Here is an 18,846-nt window from a genome sequence, read left to right on the forward strand (position 1 = left end):
GAGTGAGTACGTTCAGATAAGCGTTGTGAGAGTTGTGTTGGAGAACATGCAAACTAGCATACAGAGACACTGCAGTTTAAATAGGCTTTTACTTTCGTGGAAATAGAGGTATCAGAGTCCATCAAACAGTCCAAGTCATACAAGGATAAGACAGTCAGTCATGAATGTCTTTCAGTTAAGGGATAATCCAAATAACATAGTCCAGTATCGTACAATCAGTCAGATACACAAAGTTTGCTAACAGTTGCAAAACTTACAATAGCTCACGGCACTTTCTAAGAGCCAGCTTCCAAAACTCTCAGATCAGATCAGCCCAGCATCTAACAAACAGAGTGCTAACAGTCATTCTGGCTCCTTCTTATGGCCAATTGAGGAAAACAGCAACCAATCACATTTTACAGTATGATTTAAAGAAACAAGTACAAAATTGTTACATGATTTATATATTGCCAACCCAACCATTAGATTATACTCCTAACACCTCTGGAGAATGTTCTGGTAAACATCAGCACAAAATTTCAGATATTTATAGCCTATCATTTCTGTCCAGACAGAAATTCAATAACATTTTGTGTTTCTGAATTTAAAAAGCTATACTTTTGGACATTTCTTTAAACTGAGACTCCATTAAAATGCCATGTTTTCCCAACCTATTGATTTTCTTTATATTTGATAAAATATGTACAAATTAAACATCTTTTACAGTTTCCAAGAAACTAACAACATTGGTTGCATTCAGTCGAGTAGCCATTAGATCCTCAAATGTCCACTGATACAACAAAGGGATACATACTGTATGTGTTGTTGTCTGTATGTCACCACAATCACAAAGAACAGGCGCCATCGGATAGCCCCATGTGTTCACAGTGTCTCTGGATCTTGTACCCGTATGCAGTCTATCTAACCATTTCCATACTTCCCAGCTTTTGCCAGCCCCAGGTGGCCACTCCTCCAATGGTTCCATTTGGTGTTGATTCTCTGTCGCTTTCCATAGTTCCACTCTGCTTTCAAATTCTTCAAAATTTTCCATGGATTTAAGGAAGCTTTTCCTGGATTTTAGTCTCTGTTGAGCTGGTTGTTGGCCATAGTGAATAGAGAATTTTGGAATAATTTTACATCACTTTGTAAACCGGGAGGCACTCAGAACAGTCACTCACGCCCTTGTGACCTCAAGACTGGACTATTGTAATGCGCTCTACATGGGGCAGCCCTTGAAGAGCATTCAGAGACTTCAGCTTGTTCAGAATGCGGCCGCGCGAGCGATTGTGGGTGCACCTCGGTACACCCACGTTACACCTATCCTCCGCGAGCTGCACTGGCTGCCTATTAGACTCCGGATACGTTTCAAGGTGCTAGTTGTTACTTTTAAAGCCCTACATGGTATCGGACTTGGGTACTTGAGAGACCACCTCCTGCCAATTACCTCCCTGTGACCAATTAGATCCCACAGATTAGGCCTCCTCCGGATTCCATCAGCTACCCAGTGTCGACTGTCGACCCTCCGGGGGAGGGCCTTCTCTGTGGCTGCTCCGGCTCTCTGGAACGATCTCCCCGTGGAGATTCGGACCCTCACCACCCTTCAGGCTTTCCGCAAAGCCGTTAAGACCTGGCTGTTCCGGCAGGCCTGGGGCTGATGAGTTCCCAGCCCCACTCGAATTGTTGTGGCTGTTGAGTTTTAATCTGTTTTTCTGTAATTGTTTTGTCTTGTTGGTTTTTTGTATTACCCCCTCCCCTATGAGTTTGTTAGCCGCCCTGAGTCCCCCCGGGGAATAGGGTGGCATACAAGTTTAATAAACCATAACCAAACCATAACCATAAGCAATAGAGCCAATCTAATTTATATATCCACGTGGATATATAATTGGTCTCTTCATTATGAACTTTCAGGACAAATGAAGGAGTTGAAGAAGAAATAGCCACCATTATGTAACATCAGTGATACAAAAGGACTTCTTTTTACCTTGCATGAAATGTTACCTTTGTAGACTCGTACATTTGATTATTGATTATGTGCCATCAAGTCATTTTTTATTCCAAGTGACTACATAGATTTTCTTCATGATAATCTCTCCCTAATCTGATATTTCAGATCTTCCATTATTGCACCCATTGCCACTGTAACTAAGCCCATTCACCTAGCTGCAGATCCTTTACTTGTCCTCCCTGGTAAATACTTAGTTTAACTCTTGAGATTGCTGTGCCACTGTCTATCTCTTTTGGGTAAGTACAGGAATTTTATGGACTAGGGTTAGAATACATTATATAATAATTTATCTACTGATTAAAATGTTCAACACATTAGCTTGACTTTGATAAATGTTGACACATTGATACCATGATTAAGACCATTCTTACCCAATACTCTACTAGGAAATCTAATCAACTGCTTTGTTGTGTTATTGTGGTCTTGCAGCATGCTAAATGCTTTCAAACATAGCTTATGCTCCCCCTGTAGTTTTGAACAGCCTTATTGCTTTGATTTATTGATCTGAAGCTAGACTGAGCTGAACTGAATATATTTGCTGTATGATAAAACTGCATATATTCTGGATGGAATTTCAGACAAGATTGAAAAAAGATGTTTAATTTTCTTTTGGGCATTGGAGTAGCAAAATATTTGGAATTCTGGCCAGATTTACTTAACAACCGCATTACTAACTTCAGCAATTCACTTAAATATGGCAAGAAAAGTTTTTAAATGGGGCAAAACTAACTTAACAAATTTCCCACTTAGCAATATAAATTTTCAATTGGGCTCAACTGTGGTTGTAAGTCAAGAACCACCTGTACTTGCCCAAATATCTGGAAATGCCCATTGGATCTTAACACTCAGAGATGTGTCTGAATATTCAGTAGCAATTTGGGAATCCAGCAATACAAGCATTTAAATATATCCTTCTCTAAATAATATTTTACATTCCACCATCCATGTATTCTAATGTGCCAGGTTCTGAGAATCTTTTCTCCCACCCTCTCACACATGTCTAATTTTAATATTGTTGAACTATTTTCTGATGTTTGATTGAATCATTATAGATCTGTTGCTGCTGCTGCTTTGGACATCTTGCTTGATTCTAGAGATGGAAACAAATGCTTTCTACCCAAAAGTAATACGATAGTTGATGGTTCATCTCTGAATGGGTTTTTGCTTTGAACAAGTGGTAACAGAAGCACCATGACTATCCAATCACCGCCAAAGAAGTTACTAAAAATATAGATTTTTTTAAAAAAATCATGATGGGTTTCTAACTTTTCCAAAGGACAAACATCTTCAACCTGCTTTAGTCTTTCTCTTAGTTCCCAACTTCTGGTTCCTGGTTTTGAGAAAGATCAATTTCTTCCACTCTCCAGAAAATACATGTTCTTTATTCATTCTAGTTTATTTTAATCTCTGTTAGTAAACTCATCCATCTTAGAAAGGGTCTTTCGTTTTCAGGTTACTACTACTACTGTTATTATTCTGAGGCTATGTTCAGGCTCAAATCAATCTGCTGCAATTTTAGAGAAGGGTGGAACAGTGTAATATAATCCTTGAGGCTGCCAGCAGAATAAATATAGCACAGTGCTAAACACAGATGGCTAAAGAACAAAGATTCAGACAATCTACCCTCACGCTACTTTTGAGTCTCCCCTATTTCCTGTTCTTTTCAGCTTCTTCCCAAGAAATCTTCAGCAGCACTTCTCTTGCTGTGATATTGTCATTCACCACCAAATGTTGTCCCTCTGCAAGATCGCTGATTCTTTGTTCATTAGCAATTCTAGGTCAGCCTGCTGTGAGAGTCTCCTCAGTCAAGAGAGAATCACGTTCTGTATCAATGTCTCCAGACAACAGCCCTTCCCAAGCTTTCAGCAAAGCCATTTGCTGAGAATCCCTGTCTTTGATGATCCTTCGGAGAACCTGTATAAGTACTTTGAGCACTGCAGTGATGCCATAGAAGACACCATCCAAAGAGGCGGGAAGTGCTTAGTGTACTGTAAAAATGGTCGCAGCAGATCTGCAACTATCTGCACTGCTTACTTGATGAAGCATCAAAAGCTCAGGTTGAAGGAAGCCTTTGAGGTACTGTGAGCATGCTGAAAATAAACATTACTTCTGCATCTGATTAAATGGACTTATACATTGATGGTGTATTTAACTGGATGGAATACATTGGCCATCTCAGTAACAATGATTCAGCATTTTGTTTTATAAAGGAACATAATGAAAGTGCCACAACACAATTGAATTATGATAATTATGAATTATGATAATAGCTCATTTAAATCTCATCTGATTAATGGGAACTTAAAAAATGTGAACTCTGAAGACTAAATGTAAATTATTTTAATCTGATTCAAAGCAAAAAATATAAGATGAAATTTGTCAACTTAATTGATGAAATTTTGTACTTCCAACAATTACGTAGTGCAATACTTTGTTAATGCCAGACATTTCAAAAATAGTCTTTCTATGCTACTTTTACTTGCAATCTTTCTGAGAAACATTATTATTATTATTATTTCTCTATTTTCTTTTTTTTTCCTATGGAGAGTAAAATAATTCATTTTCTCCCATCTTGAGATTCAGTTAGCTACTCATGCTATAATTTCCTCTTCTGCTATCAGAATCCAGTTTTTGTGTTGTTTCTTGACTGAGCAACAATGTTTTAAAAAAAGTGTGGATATGAGAGATATTGATGCTTGAGTCAAACTTCTGTCTCTCTTTAACAATAATGTTACTCCAGAATTAGTATTGCCTTCAATCTTGACTCTAGAAAGAAATAATGTTGATGTGTGTGTGTGTGTTCCTTAGTATTTCTTGAAATCATTTCATTACCTTTAATTTATTCTATACAATCCAATTCATAAATGGTGGGCATGATTTTCTGCTTCTTTGTCTAACACAATTTAATATTTTTCTTTATTTGCAAATTGCACTTCAGCTAAGTCACAGAAAGCTAAACCAGTATTTAGATGCACACATCTAAATATTGATTTTATCAAGTTCAAATCATATCTTCTCCAAATTCTCTGACTATGCCTCTCTAACCCTAGGTCATCGACTCCCTTCAGAGAGAAAGTTTTTAAAAAATGACAAAAGCTGGAAGTTAGGGTGGTAGTAACAACCTCCCAAGAAGAATAAGTTGGTCTAGGAAACTGCTTTCTAACTTCATAGCCGTGCCAGAGTTATTGGGAAAAAAGCAACATTCAGGAAGTTGCCTTATTTCGTATCAGACCTCTTCTCTTTCTACTTTACCATCTTTTGCACTGATTAGCAGTAGATCTTGGGTGTGGTGGCATCTTCCCTCTCACAGCTGTTTTATCCTTTTCACTGGAAATGATTGGGATGGGACTTTGGACCTGTTGCATACAAAATACTTGTTCTACCACTGAATTATAATGTTGTTATAACAATTGTATCCTATTTTGTTTTATAATTTTAGGACAAAAGGCTTGGGAGAAAAAGTCCTTATAATCAATGCAATATGCTTTTTCTCATACCTTGTAGATTGTGAAGATTGCCAGGCCAATGGCAGAGCCCAATGTAGGATTTTGGTCTCAGCTACAGAAATATGAAGACCATTTGCAAAGACAGCAGCAAAGAAGACTTTCTTCAAATACAATTTCACATAATAAATAAACAAATTGATTCAGATTACAATGTTGGGAAATCCCTTTAAAGAGGAAGATTTAAAATGCTTCTAGGTAACACCTGAATTGAATATACTAAAAAAAGACCTGGGATCATCTACTTTATTATTGTAGTCTTAAGAAACTAGCTGAAAACCTTCCAATAAGGCATAATTCAAATCTCCAAAATCTGCTCAATGTTAAGTATAATTAAATGCAGCTATAATGGGTTGGCCAAATCTTTTGGAGGGAGAAGTTGCACTTCTGCTTTGAGGATAATGTTGATATACTAATTAAATGCAGTTGGCTAGAAATAAGATCATAAGTGTGACTTTGTGTGTTTTTAGGTTACTCAAGATCATAGGAGGAAGGCAGTAGCAATTTCCCAAAAACAATTCCAAGAAAACAGGATGGGTTTGTCCATGCGACACCCAGAAGTCAGCATTTTCTATCATCTATTTTTATTGAAAAATAGTTGAGAAATCAGAATTAGCTCCTTCCCATATATTGTTTTTAATATACTTTCAATCCGCCAGAATTTTAAGTACTGATAGCTTTATTCTGCAAATTATCATATCTTTATAAAGTAATAAAATAATGTGACATAGTACATTTAGCAAACTAGGAAAGATATGTCATTTTACATGATTATGTGATTTAAATAATTTTCATGATTTTTTAAATATGCCATAATGTTTATTATAATATTCAGCACTAAAATGATAAACTACTTAAGGGCCTTTCCCCACTGTTGAGTTGAAATGCCATGCATCTATCTTGAGTGGGCAGAAAACCTTTTTGTGAGATTTTTCTGTCTCACATGCAAGTCCCTTCCTGAGCCTTCCTCCAAGCTCATCAGAGTGAGTTACAAATCACAACAGATTTTGCACATCTTGAGTTTGTTCTTAGTGCCAGAATAGGAGGAAAACATGACATTAACACCAATATAGCTAAGGACAACTTAAACTTTTTGACTGATGTTAAGATGATGGCAACACCAGCTATTGCTAGGGTATGGTGCTGTGAATAGACACAAATGGGAGAGCACATTAAGGTAAATGTTACAGAAGAAGAGATGTGTTGGGGCTGTGCCAAGCATTAGACAAAGATGCTTCACAAACTCTGTAAGCATAATTGAAGCCCCCTTCCATGAAATATTAAAGCACTAAATTATTTGGAACACTTTGCAGTTCTTTCAAGAGCTATTTCTGGTTGTTTCTGTGTTGAATGTGCATATACACAGTAACAGGCAACCAAGGAGGGTTTTTCAACAGGTGTTGCAAGCCTTCCAGAGGATGCAATGGATGCTTTAACACTTGAAGGAGATATGGGTTGTACTTTGCAAAGTGCTCTTTTTGGAAAGTTTGCATAGCATTGTTTTGAATTGGTTTAGCAAATGTAAATATGTTTTAAATAAAATGTTACACATAATTTTGCATGACGATATCCATGTTATCTGTAATTAAAAATAGAGATAAATATATTACATTTCCCACTCTTTGTTTATTATAATTGAGCTAGATAATATCAAATCCATAGACACTATATATTGTTAAGCTGTAAACAAATGTGAAACTAAAAATCATATATTCTGTGCAAATAGTTTAATGAAATAGATGTAGCTGAGTAAAACTAAGCTGTTTTAAAGTTTAAAATGCAAATATAATGTAGTTGGCTTCCCTACCTTTCCATCAGTCATCATTCAAGATGACTAACAGAAAAAATCTACATACATAAAACTAAATATATAATCTGACACATATACAGTATACAGTAATTAGTAATTAGGTTTTGGGTCTAAGCAGCTTATATTTTGGTGATGAAAGATGTAAAAGAATTTTAGTTTACAAAGTTTTCAAGACTAGTATTAACCAGACAATTAAAATCTTTTTTGGCTCATGGGAAAATAGGTACCCTGACAGTATCAAAAAGAAAAGTGATGTGGCATGCCCCTTCACAAAATGCCAAACAGAGCAAAACAGTTTATTTAAAGGTGAAGTGCTGTGGCTACTCTCAGCCTCTGTCTAGTTCTGTAATGTTCTTATATTATTATATTGGGAGGGAGGGCTGAAGAAGGAATTTAGAAATGACAAAAGCACTGGGCTGAGTCGCTATTTTTATTTTCTGAGAATATTTATGGAGCTTATGTGGAATCTAAAGGTATTCTTGGGAATCAGTGTGATTGGTATTTGAACTTAGATCTTTTATGTACACATTTACATGTTATTGTTTTTTACTAATCTAGGTAAAATATTAACATATATTGCTAGTTCATATATGTTATGCCACAAGCTAAGTAAATAAGAAAGTAAGTAAGTAAGTAAGTAAGTAAGTAAGTAAGTAAGTAAGTAAGTGTGCTTGTGAAGGCCAACGCCTTCCTATTCAGTTTATCAGTTTTTTCCAATTTTGTTTAAAACTAAAATCTTTTAGCTGTGGAGAAAGGGAAGGATACGAAGAATACACTGTACCAGTGTGTTGATTTGTGATATGTGAAATAGCCTGAATCTCCAGAAGAGAAGAAAAAAATGGCTCCAAACTTTCAAATGAAATATTAAGTCTGACCATCTAAAAGATTGCCTCTTCTTAGCACAGCATTGGGGAACTTCATGGGGGAATTTTTGGTGTTCTCAAGCAGTGTGAGTCTATATTTATATTCAGGGGTTAGTTGCCCCCACTTGTTTTTCCTCATCCGAGTATTAGCAGTCTTCTCCATCGTCTCTTGCCTGATGCTCTGTTGTTCTGAGATTACTACAGTAAGGGAAGAATTTTATCATGAGAATGGAAAAAACCCTCATAAAGTAAAGGATCTCTTCCTATGGGCTGTCTGAAGTGACTTGTGATTCTAATTTCTTAATTTCTATCTTTTTCTGCTTGAGTATAAGAAATCTTTTTTGCTATCATTATTTTATTTATTTATCAAGCATGTATAAGATAACATAAAGTATAAACATGATTATGAATACATTGATTCGAATAAATGGGAAGATTAGGACAAGGACGGTAGGCACTTCGATGTGCTTATGCATGCCCCTTACAGACCTCTTAGGAATGGGGTGAGGTCAACAGTAGACAGCCTAAGGTTAAAGTTTTGGGGGTTTGGGGAAGAAACCATAGAGTCAAGTTGTGCATTCCAGGCATTGACCACTCTGCTGCTGAAGTCATATTTTCTGCAATCTAGTTCGGAGCGTTTTACCTTACGTTTGTGTCTGTTGTTTGCCCGTGTATTGTTGTGGTTGAAGCTGAAGTAGTCATTGACAGGTAGGACATTGTAGCACATAATTTTATGTACTACGCTTAAATCAGACCGAAGGTGGCATAGTTCTAAATTGTCTAAGCCCAAAATTTCAAGCCTGGTGGCATAAGATATTCTGTTGTGAGCAGAGGAGTGGAGGACTCTTCACGTGAAATATCTCTGGACTCGTTTAATTAATGTCTGATATGCAGTGCGGGTTCCAGACAGATGAGCTGTATTCGTGAGAGGATATTTAATAACTATTTATTTCTCTAGCTAAATAATCTACTGTGTAAACCTCGACATTTATTTCAAAATATAATATATAAATAATTGATTATAATTACATAATCAATTTATTCCTTACGCTCCAATCATATTCATGTCAGTAAATAAGCCTCATCATTTCACTATGATTCCCTGCGTATTGATATGACATCCCTTTTCTCAAAAAATATTCCACAAAAGATGGGAAATAGGTGATGTTTGTTACTGAACAAAGTACACAACTGGGTCTTTAAAATGCACTCTAGACTACTACAAATCCTATTCATACCTGTGATTTTTAAAAGATGAATAATTCACCTTAAATACCTTTGATTTCATTTGCGGGATGAACATGTGAACAGGATCCCACCAATTATTGAAAGAAGGGAACCAGTCCAACCTAGATACAGTGCGTGTCCCATTTCATATCTAGAATAAAGGTCATACATATCATATTCAAAAACCACATACAATCAAATGCTTTGTTGTTATATGTTACAGTTATTGGTACAAGAGAAAGGTGATTTTAGGGAGAAGAAAATTCAAAGAACTCCAGGTACTGATACATGGGGATGGAAGAATTAAAGATTGCTTGCACAACTGGGATGAATGCACACAAGTGCGATGAAAAAAAAGGGCTATAGTGATATGTTCCATCTGTGTTACAAAGATCAAGAATGATGAAGAAAGATGAAGTTGAGTCCTTGTTTCCCATGCAGTCTAATATGTCTAAGAGACAGACATCAAGTATTGAGAAACCAAAAACCAGTAAGTTCCACAACCTGGACACTTTCCACATTTGTAAACTTCCATTCCCAGAATTTTTAATAGTGGTAAAATTGAGGAAGATTGCAATAATGCAATAAGCATTATTGTTAATTGTGTTAATCTTTGTTAACAGACATAACAAGAAACCCAACACAATTTTAATGTCAAACTTATTACAATATATGTGAATTAGCACCTACAGGCTGTTCAATCCTCTGGGCAGTTTGGTAATGCTAAAAAAAATACCAAACAGAACTAAAAATATACAGAAATATTGACTTACCTTGTTCCAGCATACAAAGGATCAAAAAACTCAGTTATGATACATACTGCATACCACGAAAGAGCAACCATTGATGAGAGACCTGGCCAAACAATAAGATTAAATATAGATGAACATTACCTGTATTAGAGCCATGCAAGTCATTTGATAAGACATTTCATCTGCAAAGGAGTTTTGGATCTATTCCTTGAAACTACAAAACTATCTCAGATACTTAAAGAAAGGAATAAGGTTCTTCAAGGCTCACCCAAGGTCTTTTTTTCATGCCTAAAAGATATTTTGCTAGAAAGGACTTAGAAGACCATTTCATTTGTAAGCACCTGTATGACTACCTGTATGATCTGTATAGACTAGTATGCATATATAATCGTTGTTACATAGTTAACAAAATTAAAACATCCGAGAAAGATCATATGAATTAGTGGTATTTTTTAAAACTGAAATAAATACCCAGAGAAGCTCCATATAATTACTGTTCTGAACAGTTTACATGAAATAATTATTTATAGTGTTAGTCTTCCAGTTGGTTGTGTTCCCTTTTTGTGGATGTATGTTGTTTTCTTTTACATTATTCTTTAATTGTAACATGCCAAAGTTGTAGAGTTGGGCAGCCTTGAAATTAAAATATTAAAATTAATTAAATTACTAGAAAAATCACCCAGAAAAAAAGGAGAATCTGTTTTCTACGACAAAATAGAAAGAAATGGGATCTATTGATGCTGACTTCTGCAAGTTAGTGGCCTCCATGTATGGGGTTATAACTCCTGACATTGTAACTCAAAACATCCAGTCTTAAGCATATCTTGCTTCATACAAATGGAGAAAAAGACACCAGTGAGTTTGGACTTGTATTCTTTTTTCATTTTGTGAAAATCATCTTTAAATGTACTGTGTATACTGGCTCTTCAATGCTATTTCAGAAAACTAATGTGACCTATGCTAGAAATAAAAAAATAGCAAAACTGCAAATAAATTTAGTGATTTGTTTAAAAAACTTAATATGTCTGGTCTGTTTATCAGAGGGGGACAGTTAAAATGTCATAACCAATTAGGTAAACATAGTTAAACTGTGTCATAATAAATAAGATTCAGAACACATTCTAAGGGAATTATACTTTTATTGCTTTTTAAATCACCCCAAGTAAACTTTTCAATTAACCTATTTTCATATAACTGTATTTTTCGGAGTATAAGACCCACCATCCCCCCTAAAAGAGGGTGAAAATTTGGGTGCATCTTATACATTGAATGTAGCCCCATCCACCCACCGGCCCCCACTCTTCGGCCTCTGTCTCCCAGCAATTTACCTCCTTGCAGCAAACAGAGAAAATGGGTCTTGTGGAGGTGGCAATAGGCTATGGCCGAGGTGTTGCCCTGTCAGCTGGCCAGCGTGCATGGGCGCGCTAGCCAGCTAAGTTCAGCCTTTTTTAAAGCCATCTTTCGCCCTCCCCAGGCTCCAGAAGCTTTATAGGAGCCTGGGGAGGGTGAAAAGAGCCTCCCCACCAAGGCTCTCCGTAGGCTTCAGGAACTTCCCTGAATCCCCAGGAGCGCAAAAAATCCGGCCCTATGGGCAAACCGGAAGTTCGGGAATGGCCTTCCGGTTTGCTCGTAGGGTCAGTTTAAGCCCTCCGGATGCTTCAGGGACCTCCGGAGGCTTCAGGGAAGCCTCCTGAAGGTCCCTGAAGTCTCAGGAGGGCCTCCAGGGGGGGCTGTTTTCGCCCTCCCCAGGCTCTTACAAACCCCCTGAACCAGGGGAAGATGAATAAATTATGCAAAAAATGGGGGGAGCGCCTCCCATGCGCACATGTGCACTGGGGGGATTGCGCGTTGCATTATGGGTAAAGCACAGCCACGCACGACCCCCCTGCACTTCCCCCCCCTTATGGCACGCGAGCCAAAAAAGTTTCACCATTGCTGGGCTATGGCAATCCCTGCAGCCTGAAACAGCTGATCATCAGGAGCCCCATGCTCAAACTGAAATTGAAAGTGAAACTTGCTGTTTGCTGCAACAAGGCAAATTGCTGGGAGGCAGAGGCAAATTTTTTTTCTTCTAATCAGGCCAAACTGAAACAGGCTGTTTGCTGCAAGGAGGTAAGTCAATAACTATAAATGCCTATAGAATGTTCAAATTATTAGATTTATTTCTAAAAAAACTGCTGTATTATTGTTCTAGACAACTTAACAAAACGGAGAAGCTTTTTAAAATAAATGCTTGATCTGAAGAGGCCCAGTGCTATTGTATCTTCTTTTAAATAGCAGAGAATAATATATACTTCCAGAAAGCCACATCAATTTTAATAGCATCTGTACAAACAGTGTATATCTTCTGTACTGTTTGCTGTTTGGGGCAAGGAGGCAAATTGCTGGGAAGCAGAGGCAGATTTTTTTTCTCTTGTTTTCCTCCCCAAAAGCTAGGTGCGTCTTATACTTCGGAGCATCTTATACTCCCAAAAATATGGTATATTTTCCTTTAACTCATCTCATCCCTTACTTAATACAAATGACAAGGTCTCCCAAGGGACCAGCCAAGAATAAATAAAGATATTTCTACATAGCTTTAAGAAACTTCATAAATGTCCATTATAAGATTTCTCACCTGCCAAAGCAAATACTATTCCACTCATCATGGAAATTTTTATTTTTGTTTTTTCATCACTGAAACCAAGCTGAGGGCATTTCAAACTGAGTAACGCCAGCAGAATTCCACATATCCCCAATACCAGGGATATAATCATCAGAGCTCGACATACTTGAAAAAAAGCTGCAGGGAAGAAAAAAAAATACCACAGTTTTTGATTTTAGTGTAGAGCAAGTGATGTTGCCTTCGATCCATCCATTAATCAAACCTTGACTGGAAGCAAAGTGGACAGCATTCAGAATATCATTATGGCTTTCTAATATTCAAGTATCTCTTGTAGTCAGGATTATCTATTATGGTGTTTCATATTACTTTCTGTGTACTCAGCTACTCATGAAAGATGCATAAATAAAATATTGAAAGAGAAAAATAATGTAGTTGGGGAATGTATAACATTTTGCTCAAGCAGATCCCAGCCCTAGTTATTTAGGTAGGGATATAATTATTTTTCTCGATTTAAGAAAAAAAAATCACTGAATTTATCATGAGATTTTTCACTGCCACTACTTATATCTCGCAACTGTTTGCACATCTAGTAACTAGTACACTTCAATTGATGAAAACAGCAAAGCAGGAGCATTAAAATACCTGGAAGAAGCAAAGAGCTAAAAAAACAACAACATACTGTATAGCATAGCTTCTAAAGAACAATTTGGGGAGATGAGAAGTAAACTGCATTGAAGAAAAATAAACCAACAGTTGCTATAGATCTTATTAAATATATGTAAGCAAATAATTTGTTTACATACATTACATACATAATCAATTATGTGTTTTTATTAAACCATTAATGCAGAGCATGGCATCACTAATATATCAGACAACTGCCCCATTTCATGGACATGAAATTAGTCTTTACAAGCAGAATGTTATTTTATTATAGAAAGCTATACCCTTGTCACAAATTGATACCAACCATCATAAACATTGCTTTCTTTCATTTTATTTCAAGTACTAGAAATGTTTATATTCTATTTCTGGCTCTCAAAATACAAATTTAAATTTCTTACACAAAAAATTATATGAACTGTTCTGTATTTGTTTTATTTTTAATATTCAAATTTCCTATAAAATGGCAAGGATATGAAGGTAAATCAAATAATATGCCTCCACAAAACGATCAACCACTTTGGCGTGAAGAAACTTTTATATTATTTTCTTTTCATAAATATATATTTCAAATGTAGATATTTTTCAATTCAGCAAATTATTTCACTGAATAAATATGTGAACACACAAACATAAAAAAAAAAAACAAAAAAAAAACCAGAAATACTGTACCAGGAAGGTTTGGAATCTGTCTCTCCCCCTCTGCAACACACACACACACACACACACCACAAAGGCACCACGAACAACATGGGGATGTTTTGCCTGAGGAATGCTGATGCTGTCTACCTACATTTGGCAGTCTAGGACTCTAGGTTATCATGTATGGTTAGGGTTTCAGATCTGAGGATAGTCATATGAAGCAGTATGTGGTAATTTCCTGAAAAGGGTGCAATGGGAGAAATACAGCAAAACAGATGTGTTCTAAGTTAAAAGAAAACATTGGTTTTAAAGCTATCGTCCTTGGCAATTGCTCTTCAGTAGAAGTAAAACATAAAATGGAATGTAATTAAATGTCATAGCTGGCTATATTTTAGGAATCAATAAAATACTTTCCAACATTTCAAGTGAAACAATCAGAATATTTTATGACACTAGAGCTAAAGCTCATTGCCTGAGTCTCCCAGTCAATAACTGTTCCAATCTGCCTTTTATAAATAACTACATTATATTCCAAGAACCATTAATTTCAGAGCTTCTAGCATATTTGAGGACCCCTTTGGCATAGTGGCCTTAATGCCTTCAAATAAAAAGCTTCTGGCCTGGATTACAGTTACATTGTTACTCTAGCCGTGGCAGATGACACAAGCCATATTAAACTTAATATGACATCAATCAGAGCCAAGTCACCACTTACTTCCTGCTGCAAATGTTTTACTGTCTTGCTGCTACCAGATTAGTCTGTCTAAAAGCGAAAGAAGTTGGCAGTTTTGCTGGGGTATGCAACCATGCCAGCAGTGGTACTGTTGACAACGCAAACACTCTTTGCCCTTGCAGGTAGATATCAGGTACAGCTGAACCTGACATAATGTACAGTTCCAAGCAGTTGCTTGAGTATCCTAAATATATGTGTATAGCAGTATTCCACTAACCTAATAAGCTAAAACATGTCTGCACAACTTGCAGAGATAAAAGGCCCACGTTGATAAATAAAAAACTATCCTCTCTTTGGTGAATGCCAGCATGGCAGCAATGATGGAGCTGGTGGTTTGGTAAGGCCTTGCTGGCTTGATAAGGTTGGGACTACAGTATTGTTATTGTAACACTAGGGTAACAAAAACTTGTAAGCCTGAATATGCTTCAGTCTTCCTCTCACTTTATTCTTTTGTGAACTAGGGAAGGGCTGTCTGAGGTGTTTTCTCAAATTAGTGTTTTAGAACCAATTCAAGCCCTGTAATTATGACCATTGCCTTAGTGGCAGCTCTTCCTGTTTGCTATAACCTCCACATGCCTGATGTTCTGACCTGGGCTTCCCCAAAAAGCACGAGGCAGGTCCTTGACCTGACAAAACCCCTTTTATTAAACGAATGTGAATTCATCTCATTCACATTCAGCAAAGGCCTGGCAAACAGTCTTTCAAAGGAATATTTATGACTACAGACCAGGGGTGGGTTTCAAAAATTGTTCGAACCTACTCGGTGGGCGTGGCCTCCTTTGTGGGAGTGGCTTGCTACACATGTGACCTGATGGGAGTGGCTTGCTAATGCCGCCACCGCTACTACCGCCGCCGCCGCCGCCAACGCCAACGCCGCTAACACCGCCCCCCCACCCGCCTTCGACCACGTAGTGCACGCGAGCCTGCGGCTCGCGTGAAAGCTGGGCTGCCGCCACCCACCCGAAGCATGCTGTATATACAAGGTAGCTTGGTGGGCTACATGTTGTGATGGGTTTAAAGGTTGTTTATTATTTTTACATCAATATTGTAAAATGTCCAGAATGTCTTTGACCAAATTATTGACCTTTCAAGCTGTAGCTGGTACAGTACACAGTGGGGCAGGGAATTATGTTTCTATGAGTTAATGATAAACCTCGTCTTTGGAAACTGCATTGGTTGCCAGTATGTTTTGGATTCAGTTCAACATAGTGGCAGTTATCTACAAAGCTCTTAATGGCATGGGACCCGATTGTTTCATATTTTTTCTATTTTTCAGTTAATATTTATGCTGAAAATATAAAATGTAAGCATTTTATGCTTACACATATTGTATCAGCTTGTCTCACAATTGTCCAATTCTGGTCAAATATTCATAAGTTTGTTCATAGGATTTGGGGAAGAATCATATGATTGAAGATTTTTTTTAATTACAGAAAGGCAATTTCATTTCAGATTTATGACAATGGAGTTTAAAATGATATTTTTCTATATTGTGATATCTTTGAGGATTTTTTTTAAAAAATATTTCCTCTTTTTCCCCTTATTTTTCTAGAATAAAGCAAATATATTTTAATAGTCTCAGTGGTTTCCATGAAGGATTCCAATTTTAATGTTTATATAAATGTAAACTTTTTGAAATTCAAGCTCTAAAGTCTTTTACAGCATATTAAGGATAGAATAATTAAAGCCTTTTCTAGCATCTCATATTAAAAAAAAGTCAATAAAACATGCCAAACAGAAAATATACACATGGGACAGATATCAGAAAGTAGGGAGACTGGCACAGACTTATGTTCAAACATCAAAGAAAAGGAAAGCCATAGAGAGTATATATAATTCTACGCTCGATCTACTGGCAGTGCTGACATGACTCAAATGTAGGCAAACTATATTATTTCTATATGTTGTTTCCAACACTGTCAATGTTTTCACTAACAAATAAGTTCAACCCAGTATTAAATCAGAATTCTATAAATTCTATGAATCTATGAAAATGTATAGATTTGCATAAATATTCTTTCATATAGTTTGATAACATATAATATTAAATAAACATATTCATAGTGTTAAAAACACAATAACAACCCATCATTTATATATAAAAACAAAACTTACTGTCTGAACTTAACGGGACATACAATGTATTGCACTGAATTAAACCCAATGAAGTAGCTTCACAATTCATCCACAGACCTTCATACTTCCAATTTGTAGCATTGACTATACTTGATATTCTCCAATTGCTGGATGCAGTAGTAGTAAGTAAAAATATAAAACTCAGAAAAAGAAGAAGCAATGCTGGTGTTTTAAAAGCTGTCAAAGCCATTCTTCAACAAAAAAAATATGAAGTAGTTTCCTTTTCAAACTGTGCAAACAGAAGCAGATTTTTTTTAAATTTTTTTTTTTAATTTTTAATTTGAAACAGGTACAACATCTTTCTTTACATGCTATAAAAAGCGTATCGGTCGATCACAAATAAACTTTGGTACATCTCCTCCACAGTCAACAAACATAACTCAGGCATTTTAACTCAGATATTCATACATATCACCATCATCATATATCCATTTTCATTTGACTGTAATTTCTTTTTAAAGATATTAATAATAATAATATTCTTAAACAATACATACCCACACCAGTGGGAAAATTAAAAAAAAAAAAAAAACAACAACACAAAAAAGAGAGCAAAAAAAGACAAAAAGAACAAAAGACAAGGCAGGGAATAAAAAAAAAAGAGAAAAAAAAACGAACACAGGTATATATCATTAAAAAAAAGCAGAAGCAGATTTCTATCTGTTGATATTCTGTTGATAGCAAGCAATACAATTTTTAATATTTATGATAAAATGCAAAAATAAATGTTATTTATAAAAAGTTTTCACAGATAAAATGTTGATTCAATTAGCATTCGTTTCAGTTCTATTATAAAATAAATTAACTAAATAATAATATTTAGATTAAACTGCTTGAAATACATAAACTTAATATATAACTTAAATGTCAAATATCACTTTAAAATATCCTTACTTTGATAAATGTTTTATCTCCTATGCAGCACTTCTAGTCCTGAGTCGTATGAGCAAATTTTGACAATCAGTTTGCCAAAGTTAGGTAAATATTTCGTGATATGTAAGACCTTAGATCACTTGTTCCAAAAATCAAGGCTTCTCAGCCAGTTCATTGACTTCCTTGATCAAATGAAGGCTGCAATCCTGTACATACATGTGGGCAAAAACTGCTGAACATTATATTTCCGAATAAATATATGTGGAGTTGTATAGTAAAGCTTTAGATATTTTATGGTCTCCAAAAATGAAATTTGTTTTATGATTTCTTTCTTTTCCAAGGGGAATTTTTTTGTAGTATTCTAAATAAGTATAGGCTAATTTAATCAGAATGGTCACACAGCATAGGGAGTTGCCTATTCTCAGATCATTACAACGCATCTAGACAGTTTCAATTTGGTGGGACATGTTATATATATATACAGTAAATTACCATGCTATATAATTTTCTCCCAACTCTTGAAAAACTGGATCGGGCAGGTGGCATAAATATGATGATATGGAGAGAACCATTTTGGATTGTATTGATTTTTCCCAGCCATTTAATTCCTTATCCCAAATCTTCAATAAACCTGATCATGCAAGTAGGACTAGCAGATGTGGAGTGCAAAAATTTGGATGACTCCAGACAGTCCCTGATCTACGGTATGTCTATATGGGCAAAATACAGATAGTGCACTTCCTCTAGAAATGTACTAGTCCAGAAATCCATTCTAATGCAGGTATTTTTCATGGCTGCTTCCAGAGCTGTGCTGGTCACAATAATAACTCTTCAGAGCAGATGCTCCTAGCAGTGACTTCTGCTTCTTATTTCTCTTGCCCACATTAATGAACACACTTTGTTTCTTCTTTCTTATAGTATCTATATGGGAGGAACAAATATTTCATTTTAGTGAGCACTTTGTCCCCAAATATCCCTTTTACAAGGGCAAAGTCACTGTTTGCTATTCAGCTTTGAGATGCGAGGAAATATTTTTTTCAAAAAAACCCGGAAGA

At 36.1% G+C, this 18,846-nt stretch overlaps 2 protein-coding genes across 5 annotated transcripts; one reads left to right on the forward strand and one right to left on the reverse strand.

Moving 5' to 3' along the window:
- Window positions 1-3,656: 3,656 nt before the first annotated feature.
- DUSP28 (dual specificity phosphatase 28) lies at window positions 3,657-6,563 on the forward strand. The gene is made up of 2 exons (XM_032224849.1): window positions 3,657-4,060; window positions 5,489-6,563. Exons 1-2 carry the CDS (start codon window positions 3,713-3,715, stop codon window positions 5,618-5,620), a joined length of 480 nt encoding a protein of 159 aa, XP_032080740.1. The 5' UTR covers window positions 3,657-3,712; the 3' UTR covers window positions 5,621-6,563.
- Window positions 6,517-17,920, reverse strand: LOC116513675 (claudin-15-like). Of its 4 annotated transcripts, none has more exons than XM_032224848.1 (6): window positions 17,813-17,920; window positions 16,898-17,147; window positions 12,757-12,921; window positions 10,161-10,242; window positions 9,428-9,538; window positions 6,517-7,066 (listed from the first exon to the last, which is right to left on the reverse strand). In XM_032224848.1, the coding sequence occupies exons 2-5, from the start codon at window positions 17,106-17,108 to the stop codon at window positions 9,445-9,447; spliced, it is 552 nt and encodes a 183-aa protein (XP_032080739.1). In that variant the 5' UTR covers window positions 17,109-17,147; window positions 17,813-17,920; the 3' UTR covers window positions 6,517-7,066; window positions 9,428-9,444. The 4 variants fall into 4 exon arrangements, with proteins under 4 accessions (XP_032080739.1, XP_032080737.1, XP_032080736.1 ...); XM_032224846.1 differs by having other exon boundaries at window positions 6,794-7,066; window positions 9,437-9,538; XM_032224845.1 differs by having other exon boundaries at window positions 6,997-8,358; window positions 9,437-9,538.
- Between the last annotated feature and the right edge of the window lie 926 nt (window positions 17,921-18,846).

This window comes from Thamnophis elegans, chromosome 10 (genome assembly GCF_009769535.1).
Source record: "Thamnophis elegans isolate rThaEle1 chromosome 10, rThaEle1.pri, whole genome shotgun sequence".
Lineage (NCBI taxonomy): Eukaryota > Metazoa > Chordata > Lepidosauria > Squamata > Colubridae > Thamnophis > Thamnophis elegans.

Bases quoted from the DNA above. Each gene is read 5' to 3' on its own strand.
- DUSP28 (XM_032224849.1), top strand. From the start codon at position 3,713: ATGTTGTCCCTCTGCAAGATCGCTGATTCTTTGTTCATTAGCAATTCT. The intron at 4,061-5,488 runs GTACTGTGAGCA...CATACCTTGTAG, and splicing joins GGTTGAAGGAAGCCTTTGAG to ATTGTGAAGATTGCCAGGCC.
- LOC116513675 (XM_032224848.1), bottom strand. From the start codon at position 17,108: ATGGCTTTGACAGCTTTTAAAACACCAGCATTGCTTCTTCTTTTTCTG. The intron at 10,243-12,756 runs GTGAGAAATCTT...TTGTTTGGCCAG, and splicing joins AATAGTATTTGCTTTGGCAG to GTCTCTCATCAATGGTTGCT. The intron at 9,539-10,160 runs GTAAGTCAATAT...CCTTTATTCTAG, and splicing joins CCTTTGTATGCTGGAACAAG to ATATGAAATGGGACACGCAC.